The sequence below is a fragment of the Polistes dominula genome, unplaced genomic scaffold, assembly GCF_049000335.1.
Source record: "Polistes dominula isolate Pdom_NZ unplaced genomic scaffold, Pdom_raw_medaka contig_25, whole genome shotgun sequence".
Classification (NCBI taxonomy): domain Eukaryota; kingdom Metazoa; phylum Arthropoda; class Insecta; order Hymenoptera; family Vespidae; genus Polistes; species Polistes dominula.
In genome coordinates, this window is record NW_028301094.1 from 2,711,464 (window position 1) to 2,724,549 (window position 13,086).

Below are 13,086 nucleotides of genomic sequence, written 5' to 3' on the forward strand. Positions count from 1 at the left end.
GTCGTCCATCCGCCACCGTATTATTAAATATATATATTTTTTTTAAATATATAAATAAATATCTGTATACATATATAATATTATATGTATATAAATAAATTTGTGTTATATTAAAAAAAAAAAAAAAAAAAAACTTAAATTTAAACGTAACTTTTTTTTTTCATTACTTCTCCAAATACAATTTTTATCCAACACAACGCGCGTTGTTCGTTTTTTCGTTGATATAGGGGGCGTCGTTGTTGTGTCTCGTAAATGGAGAAATCAAAAAAATAAATTAAAAAAATAAATAAAAAAGAAAAAAAAAAGGTACACAAGGAACGTGAGACGATTAATTAAAATCGTCATTATCATCTCTCTCATCGCTGTTTTTTTGTTCACAATTAAATTAATCGTTTATTTTTTGCACTGTTGTAATAAAAAAGAGGCTTATGCCATTTGTTAAACATTATTGCGTCTTTCTCAATTTTTATTGTAAATTATTACTTTTTTTTTTTTTTTTTCTATTTAAATGGTCGTCGATCGATCTCGACGAATCGTACGAGATAGTTGTAAAAAAAAAATATATATAAATATATATATATATATAATACCATATACATATATATATACATATATATATAAAATGCACGTTTTATTATTCAACGTCGTCCGAATTCGAAATACCCGTGTTTCGGCGAAACATTTCTAATCAAAATAGGAAAGCTTCAGACGACACAAAAAGCATTTTTGATCAACCATTCATCTCTGATTCAATTTTTATTTTTTTTAACCTTACGATACAAACCAAAAATAATTAAAAAAAAATAAAAAAAAATGATTTATATTTTGTTCCTGGTATACACTTTCATCGATAAGACTGGGAAAACTTAAATATATATATATATATATGAAAAAATATGTATAAAAAAAAAAAAAAAAAAGTAAAGTAATGCCTTTCGTATTTAATCATCGTGACGTTATTCGTACAATGCAAACCATGCAAAAAAATACTTTCGATTCGTCGCCATGTTTTTTTTTGTTCTTCTTCTTCTTCTTTTTCTTCTTCTCCTTCTTCTTCTTTTTTTTTTTTTTTTAATTACATATATACGTAAAAATAAAAACGTATGACGTTATATAGATAAAGGCACATAATTTCTAATAATAGTATAATTGATCGCAAAAAAATACTATCTTGATATTTTCGTAATCCGTAAGGGCGTATGTTATTATTCATTCGTTTAATGCACGATCAAAGGTTGAATAATAATACGTGGACGAGAATCGCATCAGGACATAGATTATTTATATCTCGTGTCGTAAGAATATAACGATAACGAGATTAAATGTGGTTAGCAACGATTTTCGTCCACTCGGCTAATAATAATGATTATTATTATTAGAAAAGCTGTTAAGTTGCGACCGTTTAGGATTAAACAACGTTAACAGCAATTTGGCGTTAGGACGTACGTATACGCATGTACGTACGCACGCACGCACGACAAATGCACTATTTTGTTAATCACGTAAGCCGAATTTCTTAAACTCTTACCTTGCTTGAAACTTTCGCTCCCTTGTCTACTATGCGGCCGCGCGAACGTTTCCTCCGAGGCTAAAATATATAAAAAATAATATTTATAAGTTTGATATGTTCAAATATTTCTTCTTATTATAGAATAAAAATAACGTATTGAGTTGTTTGAAAAGTAATTTCGTTTTTCTTTTGTGAAAATGAAGACAATTTTCGCTTCGAGATTAAACCTAGACCTTTCAATCAAGTTGGCACATAAATAGTTAAATTTTATAAATTTAACATCTCACCCCGAAGCTTACGTGTTGTTATTTGCCGGTTTGCATCAACTAATACCTTTATTGTATCAAGAAAAAACGAAATTACTTTACGAACAACCCAATATTATTATAAAAATTATTTATACAATAGAAAAAATGACACTAACCTTGCGCAGAAGTACTGGGCGTTGGTTCTGGTTCTCTTTTAACTCTAGGCGTTAACGATTCATGGGTCTCTGTACCATTTTCCGTAGGTTCGTCCTTTCTCGAGGATGACAACGAACTGGCAGCCAAATTGGCCGCCGCCGAGGCCGAATTACCGATGTTGTTGCTGTTGACATTGTTACCGGTCGAAGAACCACTCCTATTATTACCAGTAGTCTCACTCTGGAAATCTATGCCCATTTTCATCTCCATCATCTCGGGTGAACCTTGTACAAGATCGGTACTCGAGCAAGATTGTAGATCTTGTCCGGTACTAGCCTCGCCAATTGGTGTGTCCGAGGAGCCGCTTAACTTCCTCGGCCTACCCCTTTTCCTCTTTGGCGCTGTTAACGCTGAACCAAGTAACGGATGGCTCGACATATGATGGAACCTCTTTTGAGATACATGATGGTGAGGTCCAATTTGGTTTATTCGGTGAAGGTTCGGAGGTGGTGGAGGTACTGTGTTTTGATTGCCAAGAAGTGATGACGTGATGCTGGGCAAGTCGCATTTGTCCTCGTTCACTTCTGTCAGGCCCTTTATCCTTAAAGATTCCGCAACCCTCAGGAAGGCTGTTAGCCTATCCTGATCGACGCTCACTTCACCGCGATACATGAAGTCTAGAAGACTTCTCATGTCTACGTATGGGACGTCCTTTAAAATGACTATCGGGTGCTTATCGGGATGACCAACGAATAGGGCCTGAAAATGATATACGTCATTTTAAATCTCATTAACTTTTCTTCATTTACATTTTTCTATTTAAATCTTATTTTGAGTTTCTTGGGTCTTACCTGAAAGTAAGGACTGCACGCCGATAAGACCATTTTATGGGCCCTAAGCAACTGACCCTCGACGGCCAGTGTAACGTCAACGAAAGATTCGTCATGAAGCAATTGATCAAAAACGGAAAGTAAATTGCTCTGATGGTTGTTCCAGCGCAGACAAAATCTCTGCGACGCCATCGCTTCGCTTCTCAGGTCCGCCAGGCTACCGTTAATATCCGCTAACATCAGACCTGGTGTTAATTTTTGTTCTTATGTCGCTTGCTGCTGCTGCTGCGCTGCCGCCGGCGCTGCTGCTGCTGCTACTACTATCGTTGCTTTTGCTATAGATGCTGCTGCTAATCTGCTGGTGCTACTACCACCTCGTCGCCGATTATTCTCGCCTTCCCTGACGAAGGCACTCACTCTTTCTCTCACTCGTATATGTATTCTTTTCTTCATCGGCCACGATATATCATGCCTTATCCCCTCGCGACCTGAAATATATAACAAATTAACCTTTGACATATGAAATAAGGCCCTAAGGACAAAAACAACATTTCTAACGAATAATGATTAATCCTGACTATTTTAAAAAGTAACTATTGAATTTTTCAACGGGTTTAACGTACTCCAACGTTACATAACTCAGCCTACTTTTCTTATCGTCACCTTGGAAGGAACCCAAACGACGAATAGACCGTCAACATATGTGTGTCTCTGTCGCTTATAGACGCTCGTTCTACTACTGATTTACCCTATTTTACAAATTAAGTATTACTCCTTGATACTTCAGATGGAATGTTGAGGACACTTAACGTAACGCATATCAAAATGAACGGATGAAAAACAAAATACTTTTTTTTCGTTTAGTTTTTATCATTCTTTCCATTTTTTTGTGTGTGTGCTGTAATCAGCCAGCAAGTCCTCCTCTTTCTATATACATATGAAACGACGATAGCGACTGCGTGCATAATTATGCGCGTAAGCCCCCGAGGAGACGACGATGTGTACGAGGTATGAACGTGGGTGTACGACCCTGGAAAACGTAGGCAGAGCGAATAGGCGACTCGCTCGGTTCGTGCCTTTTATGTAATTCTCTCCTCACCCCTTCACCGACCCAATCATGGTCACGTATGTAACGTTCGTTCCGCCAAGACTGCGAAGGCGTGGCGCAAAGGATGACTTTCTATGATCCTCTCGAGAGACAATTTTCAAAAAAAAAAATAAAAAAATACGCGCCATTTTTAAATACAACTAACAAACATATTTATAAATAAGCAAACTCTTGAAAAATCCTAATATTCCAGACTTTATCTTTACAAATTGGGATCGTTTATTGATATGAGAATGCAAATCATGCATAACCTCAATAATCGAACGTATTACAAACAATTTAGGTTAGTTTCTTCACCTCTTCATTGATATTCTTATGGGATGACACGATGGGTACACTTTATGCATCTGTTATACATATCTATCGAAGAAAACAACACCCTTTCTGTTGATGTCTATCGTACGGAGACATCAAACGGGGATTTACGAGAAAAAAAAAAAAAAAAAGAGTACTAGGCTAGGCAAATAAAATTCCCTTCAGGTGGAAGAGTCGAAGAAAGTATATACAATCCTCGGATGAACGGTAAATAGAAAGAAGAGAAACGGTATGCTTGACGCCATATTTAAAAAGATCAGCTTCAGAGTCACGTGAGCATGATAGATATCTTTTGAAATTCCGTTATGTGACTCCAAAAAAAAAAAAGAAAAAAAAAGAAAAGAATAAAATAGTCGGTTTAAAATGCAGTAGGGAAGAAAACGACAAAGCAGCAGCACGAAGAAGACTAGAAATCCACATACGATGACGTTATAACCAAGGACTGACGACACAACACAACAGATAGAAGAGGAGAGGAGGAGAACAAGAGGTGGAATAGAAAAGGAAGGAAGAACTAACGTAAGTTGGATAGCACCTTTTTAGACAGCAACCAACAACAGAAGTACCAATAAGAAAGAAGGAGCTGACGAAACATAAGAGACGCGAAGGAGGTCAGCAGAGTGAATCAATAGCATCTTTTTTTTTTTTTACGCATATTCGGATATCGATCAGCCCAGGCAGGCAGCATTTAACTGATTTTACCCGTATCTATGGATGCATATTCTCCTGCGCATACATCTATGCGCAAAAGGATTCCTATGCTCGCGCACGCACACACCACTCGCTGCTGCTAACTAGCAATGTGTGTTATGTGTATGTGTGTGACCTTAAATATGCGACCTTGAACGACCTTGTTGGTTCCATGATTTTCACGGTGAATAACATATCGCAATCCATCACCCCCTTACTCCTCCTTCTATCAAACAATATGCTAACTTTTTTTACATTAACTAGGAAAGGATGACTTAATCTTATCATTTATTCCCTATTCAACAATTCTAATTTTCACTAGGTTATTCATTCGAACGATAATGTTTAAATAAGTTGCACATCGTTGCAACGACGATATTACAGCGAGGAATGAACGAAGGCCATTTGTTACGAGTACAAACAACAAATGTTCAACATATATTCTACGGAAGTGTACAATGTAACCAGGTGCTCTTCTATTTCTTTTTTTCTAACACTCCTATTCTCTCTCTCTCTCTCTCTCTCTCTTTCTAATTAGTTTATTCACTTTACTTCTACATCTCTAACGCGAATTAATTCACCAAAGTTTTTATATTACTGATGTGTTTTTGCAAGAGGGTTTTTACAACATTGGCAATATCAGCAAATTCCAACGTTTGCACATTCATCACCATTGGCTAACGAAATAATCATTTCCAGGAAAATAAATATACGCTTGTATATCGAAAACGGAAAATAAAAAAAAAATAACAGGGGAAAAAACAAAACTCTTCTTGATATGGGAGGGGGAGGATTCAAGAAACAATCGACTAACTTCCTCTTCGATTATACACCGAAGGAATAAAACAGGAACCAATAATCTCGAGAATGAGTCTTTCTCTCTCTCTCTCTCTCTCTCTCTCTCTCTCTCTTCGTAGTGGAGCTTAACATTTTACGTAGGCGGGAATTAGGGGCGCGGTATGCGGTTTTCCTGCTCTTACAACACACGCACACACAATGTAACGTTTTAACAAGCAATATATGCTCGTGCGGCCTACGACGATACAAGATTTTCTCTTCCAATGAAATCGTCACTATTTAAAAAAAAAAAACAAAGGAATTAACTATTTTCTATTTTGATAAACACAAATAATAGGGAAGGAATGAAATGTAAATAAAATATTTTATCATTGGAGCACTCCCTGAAAAAATAAAAATAAAATAAAAATAAGAAAAGAATAGGAAGGGTATATATTTTTGTTTTCTAATAGTAGGAGGGAGGAAAATAAAGTTTCTTTTTCTGTGTAGAGAAGTATAATAGTAGTAGTAGTTTTATAGCAAGAAGAACGAGCGCATGGCACGAGAATCCTGTTGCTTGCACGACGCACGTGCACCGTGTGTGTTTCTCTCTTTCTCTCTTACACGTTCTCATGCGCGCATGCGCACCATGCTCAAGTCCGAACTCTATATCGTGGATACATGTGTATGTGTATGCATGTGCATAGTATATGATATGCGTATGTGATATATATATATATATATAATACGTGGATGTCGAGTTGCGTATGCGTGAGACTCACTCCTCTCACGGCCACCGCGCTTGTTACGTAATCGACACCAGCAGCGGCAGAGTCACGCTGAGAGAAAGAGAAGGAGGAAAAGGAGGAGGGAGGTGAGGATAGGAGGGACAGGAAAATGAGAGAAAGAGAGGACTCGTAGAAACAACGGTGGACAACGCGACAATCTTGCTTGCTATGTGCTGCTACCACTGCTAAAGCTGAATACTACTTCTGTTTCGTGTACTGTGTTACTGTTTGCTACTATTGCTACTGTTGTTATTATTTTACTACTAGAGTGTACTTCTAACTAAACTCTCTCTATAAACTTCTACTCTTGTTTTCTCACTTCTCTCTCTCTCTCTCTCTCTCTCTCTCTCTCTCTCTCTCTCTCTCTACAACCCTCGTTTATTCTCTTCGACAATTTAAGATTTTCCCAATCGTCCTCTCCTAACATTATCATCCTTCTCTCTCTTACTACGTCATCAACTTCCGCATATACTTGAGAAATTGTACTCTGTGACTGACTGATTATTCCTATACTACCAAACACACAACATGTCGTGTTAGTACCAACCACAACCACCACCTCTTGCAACCATTTCCAATACGCGGCCACATCATCATCATTTATCATAAACGTGGATTTACGTATATTCGACTTTGAACTTATCCCATTATGGAAATTCATTTTGTTTATTATATTGTTACAGATTAAACACAACACGTTATTTTCATAATAAAATGTAACTTTGAGTTTTGTTAAGTTAACACTAACTTTTTATAAATGCAATTTTTTCTATTAACGAACCTTACCATGAAGGTTTAACATTAGATATACCAGACCAGTCATTTTGACTAGTCGGACCATTTTAATTCAAAACTTCTACTTCATGTAACATTTGAGTTCTGTAAATAATTAACCGTTTTGTCATTTAAAAATGTCTATAAATTCATTTATTTATTAAAATTATTATTGTTAAACATTTTTTGTTATTTTTTAAGATTAAATAAAGACTGGAAGTCTCATGAAGCATGTTTTTTCTATACATCAGTCATTTTGACTAGTGTGGTAGAAATAGATATACTGAAAATGGTGGTTATATCTTGTGTTAAAACGTTGAACGCCACACGAATTCTTAGGGAAATTCCCGTCAGGCCACAGGTTTTACTTTGTATTGAAAAAATAGTTGAGCGTCAGGCACAAATGCCTGACATGGCCTAAACGTAAAGTCTAATGTCAGCCACCGATGACTGACGTAGCGCTCAACAACGTTTTAAATAGTTCATTTTGTATTATCAGATGTACAATCAGATTTTGTAAATAAAACTTTTTAGATAAATTAGACAATTTTACAAATGACTTTTCTTTCTTGTTCAGTTATTGTCAAGTTAAAGATAAAGATATATATATATAAAAGGTTATGACGCGTATTGTGGGTATCTCCCGAAGTATTTTTTTGCTGAATCATCGTACAAGGATGATGAAGTCGACAGTAGTTGTTAGAAATTTTAACTGAAAATCCTAATAACAACACGCTAACAACAACAGAGTTAGACGTAACATGACGTCACTGGACGATAGTCCATATTTTTTTATTTTTGTTATTCTTTTTTTATTCCCACGAATAGAGTCATGGATCAGTCGATAATGAAGAAAAGGATTTTGATGAAAGTATGGGAGATTTGTTTGATAGAACAAATACTATTTTACCGATAGACAAATCTTATCGACTGTACAGACACACACACACACATGCATACATATACAAATGTTTATGTAGAGATTGTTATATATTATTTACTATTTAATTTCTATGAACTTTTACCTAAGACCCTTGATAAACGAACTAAATAAAAATGACTAAAAGTCTGATCAAAGTACGGAAAAAGTAAATATGATATGAAATGAGAAAAAAACGTGGGAAAAAAGAAGATGAAGAGGAAAATGAGAGGAACAAAAAAAAAAAAAGAAATAATATTAGACGAAATCAATAAATATATGTATCCAAACAGAATTGATACGATGAATGATTTACCACACATAGGAGAGACACGAACAGAAACACGCGCTCGCGCACACAAACATCTCACACGTACACTTGGATCCTCGAAAACAGGGTTGCACCATCACGCGATTGACCGAATTTTAGGTTCGAATTTAAAGGCAATTGAGAACGTTGTGCAAGAGATAGAAAAAAAAAGAATAAAAAAAAAAAAAAAAAAAAAAAAAAAAATAAGGAAGATATTATAACTGAGCCAGTATAAACTCAATGATAATATAAAGATAATATAGTTGCGATGTTAAGAAAATAATATATATAATCTTACAAGCGAAATATAAATCTTAACTTCTCACAAAAGTATTTACCGTTTATCACGTCTCGTGGATTCCTCGAACTGCTAGGAAGAGCTAATGAAGAATAAGAAAAAAAAGAAAAAGAAAAAGAAAAAGAAGAATAAGTTTATTCCTCGATAGATCTCAAACTATACTTTTACCGCGACTGCCATTCGGTTCGTATACGTTTTTATATATCATCGACGTGACTATCGAGTGGAAAATTTCAATAAAATCCCTGGACTTCGTCAGAGAAAGAAAAAGAGAGGGAAAGAGAGAGAGAGAGAAGGCATCGATAATAATCGAAGGTCGAACAATATATGTATTTACACGTATCGAGGGTAGTTGGGTATTGAATAACACAACCTTCTCTCTTTCTCTTAATATTTACGAACCGATCGATACAAGGCGAAATTTTAGAGAAACGTGCCCTAAAAAAAAAAAAAAGAAACAAAATGTTTTTTTAATTTTGTGAGATAATTTTTTTGTATTCTCATTCATTGATTCCAAATACGTATTATTATTATTATTATTATTATTATTATTATTATTAATTTATTTTTCATAAAATGTCGATGTGATGACACAGGATAACATTTGTAATTACGATATTAAATTTAATATTGAATCAATTTCTTTTTCGTAATTTTTCTTTTATAATATTAATTATACTACAATTATTATTATTAATATTATTAATTTATTTTTCATGTGAAATGTGACAGGATACATTTGTAAATTCTACAAATGCGTTAGTAATTACGATATTAGATTTAATATTAAATGAATTTCTTTTTTTTTCATAATTTATTTTATAACAATAATAATAATAATTGTAGTATAATTATTGACATAAATAATAATTTTTATTATCTAGGAACAAATAGAAATCAATAATAAAATAATTTACGTGAATTTAAATGAGAGAAATAATTCGAAAGAAAAATTCTACGAGAATTCAAGATGGCGTCGTCTACGATGGTGCTACTTTTTCAACTCCTTCGTCTTTCTTCTAATCTCTTAGAATATATCTATCGTAGTGCGTAAGAAAGAAAAAAAAAAAGAAAATAAGAAATAGGGAGAAGAAAATGATGATCGTGATACTTCTTCGACTTGTTTTTTGTTTTTCTTTTTTTTTTCTTATTTCTTTTCGTATAACACGAAAGAAGAAAAAAAAAACACAAGAAGACAACGTTTCGAAACAAGTCGAAGGAGCGTGGATCGCAATCAAATATCTCTTCCTCATAGCCGCACTTCCCTCCTCCTCATTCCACCACCAACGAAACAGAGGGGTGAAGTGGGACACGGGGAAAGACACGAGGATGCGTGTTTGGATCAACACAGTTCGACCATTCGCAGTCCTCTCTCAGAGGGAAATATACACGATCGTGGATACCCATGAATGTGTTGTTCTTGTAGGTTATGTTTGGATATGTATGTGTGTGTGTGTGTGTGTGTGAATGAGAGAGGGAGAGATGAGGAAAAAGAGAAAGAACTGACGAAAAACACGGAGAAGTGTTTATTTCAGTCCTAGGATTAGATTCTCTAAGAAAGTAAGGGATGTGTGTCTTCTTTTTCTTGCTTATAAAGCAAAAAAAATTAGCATGAAAAAAATTACTACTTTTAAGATGAATGTTCGTTTAAAGAAAAAAAGATAAAAAAAAGAAAAAAAAACCTGTGTTTTTCTAATAAACGTCAAGATTATTATTTTACGATCGGTGAGAAATAAAAAGAAAAATGTTAGAAACCAAAAAAAAAAAAAAACAAGAAAAAAGATAGAAATAAACTTGGATTCCGATAAAATACGTCAAAGGTTTTTGCAGGAAATAAGAATGGAATATTATGAACGTTAAAGGACTTTACCGAAAGATTTTGGAGTCCATTTTGGAATTCACAAGGGACGCACAGGAGACATTGTACATTTGAAAAAGGTTCGAAGGTTCGGGTTCTTGGAATTTTTGGCGAGTCGGAGGGGTAAGAAAAAAAAAGGGGCTGACTCTATTCTTACCATTTCCCTTAAAAAGAAGAAGACGAAGTCGAAGAAGAAGAAGAAGAAGAAGAAGAAGATAATGCGGAAAAAGAAGGGAAGGATTCTTGTTCCTCGAATCTTGAGGGCGTGGTCCGTGCCAATTTTAAAACATTCCTAAGTACGAATAATTTCGAAGACAAATCAATGCGAAGTTAAGTAAAAAGCGATAACGAAGCAGCTGTCCATCTGTTTCTCGTGTGTATAAGCATAAAGTCAAGTAAATAACAAGGTGACGGCTGTTCGTCATTGTGGATAAAGAGAAAAAGAGATAGAGAAGAGAGCTTGTACGAAAGAAAAAAAAAGATGGATAGTCCAGAGAGACTGGCAGAAAGACAGAGACAGAGACAGAGACAGAGAGAGAGAAAGAAGCAAGCAAGCAAGCAAGCAAAGTCTGAGGACGAGAAAGGATAAGAGGGTGGAGATGTTAGCTGGAATGGGTGGGGAAGGAGAAGAAGAAGAAGAAGAAGTAGGGGGACGGGGAGAAAGAGGGGATGTAACCGCTTACGAGTCGACGCGAAATACAGGTATGGGCCGATCCGTTAACCATCGGGGAGCTCCAGGTACAAAGTTAACGGAAGATTTCACGACGAAGAAAAGAGAGAGAGAGAGAGCGAGAAAGGGAGGAAGAGAGAGGGAGGAAGAGAGAGAGAGAACATGGCCATGAAGAAGGCGCGCATGTCCCACATTTTAGAATCCTCCTGGAGCGACGAACAACATTTCCAATTCGTTTTCAACATCCGCAAGATAAAAAAAAAGAAGTTTTTTGTCGCCTGTCTGTCTGTCTGTCTGTCTGTCTCTACTTCTTTCCAATTTTTGAGATATAAGAAATTTCGCTGACACCTCGTTCATGATTATAAAAGTCCTACGTGCTCTATCTTTTCACGAGGGATCGATATTTTTCTCTGTTATTCGTCTTAATCTCACGGAACTTTGGTTAACGTTCATTTTATCCTTTTTTTTTTTTTTTTGTAAATAGTTTCATCCTATGTATGCAAAAGATACGAGGGTGACCAAAAATATATAAAATAATTTATATTTCAAAGCTAGTATATTGGCAAATAACAGAGTTAGAAAAGTATAAGTAGGATTGATGAAATATGAAAGAAGGTAAGAAGAAAATGAAAAATACCGCGAAATTCAAAAACTTAGTTAATATTTAAATTCTTTTACATGTTCCGGAACGCGCTCTTTTAGCGACCCTCGGGAAATACGATTCTGCGCATACGCATTGGACACTTAAGAAGAGGAGGCGCGCACTGACACGCACGAGTGCGTGCACTCATCGACAGGTCAGGTCGGCCATTTTCTTTCCGTCAGCCTGTAACCCATCTCCCTCCCTTTGCTTCTCAACTACTCGTTTCCCTTCTCCACTAATACCAGACATATACTAGTCCACACCACCACCACCAACCACCAACCACCACCACTACTTACTACTATTACTTCACCACCGCCACCACCACCATCACCTCCTACTTCCCCTATCAACTCCTTCTCCTCCTCCTCCCCCTCTTCGCCCTCTCGCAACGACCACTACCCTTCCGGCGACGCGACGACGACATTCAGCCTCATACCACGTTCACATTGGCGTCCACCCTGCTTTTTTTTTTCCCCACCGAAGGTTCGAGAAGAGCAACGAAGCCGATTTTTGTCGACCAATCACGAACGATCTTTGATAGGCAACTACAACGACAAAGCTTCACTCATCCAATGGAATTTCAAAACATTTCCCTTTTTATTCGATCACTAACTCATATATCTAGTTTCTCTCGGATGTCGTTACAACTATGAAGTTCTCGTACTTGTATACATGTTCTTTTCTTTAAAATATTGTTGAAATCAAAACGATACAATGTTGTTAGGATATACGATCCAAGTAACAACAACTTCTTCGACCCACTATCAAACAGCACCCACCTACCAACCACCACCACCACCACCACACACTAAACCACCACTATCTTTGCAATACGACTAAGAGTCGTGTAATATTGTGCTAATATCTTATCGGTAATCCCCTTATTGCTTGAATGTACGTTCGAGTTTAGTAAATATATATGTTCCTATAAATGGCAATGTGTTGGATGAGTTTCTCTGTATAAAAAGAGAAAGAAAGACCGTTATATCCTGTAAACAATGTTTCAAAAAGCATCAAGATATTCTGAGAAAGTCCAGGGAACTTATTCGAACGTGAATCATTCTCTTCCTCTATCTTTCTCTCTTTTCTAACATCCTCCTAATTTCCCGAGCAAATTTTTTTTTTTTGTTAAGGCAGCACACGGAAGACACACACAACGTTTTATGTGTTAGTACGAATGCACCGTGTG

At 35.8% G+C, this 13,086-nt stretch overlaps 1 protein-coding gene across 6 annotated transcripts in view; it reads right to left on the bottom strand.

Annotated features, from left to right (window-relative positions):
* Positions 1 to 13,086, bottom strand: part of LOC107063682 (zinc finger and BTB domain-containing protein ttk) — a 58,925-nt gene that overhangs the window by 38,918 nt on the left and 6,921 nt on the right. For 5 of the 6 annotated variants that reach the window (XM_089176424.1, XM_089176423.1, XM_015315639.2 and 2 more), the window contains 3 exons: positions 2,766 to 3,232; positions 1,935 to 2,673; positions 1,529 to 1,588 (listed from right to left, as the gene is read on the bottom strand). In XM_089176424.1, coding sequence (XP_089032550.1) covers positions 1,529 to 1,588; positions 1,935 to 2,673; positions 2,766 to 2,984 — 1,018 coding nt within the window. In that variant the 5' untranslated portion in view covers positions 2,985 to 3,232. Of the gene's footprint in view, positions 1 to 1,528; positions 1,589 to 1,934; positions 2,674 to 2,765; positions 3,233 to 8,763; positions 8,911 to 13,086 lie in introns of those variants that run through there. The other variant, XM_015315640.2, reaches the window with a different exon arrangement.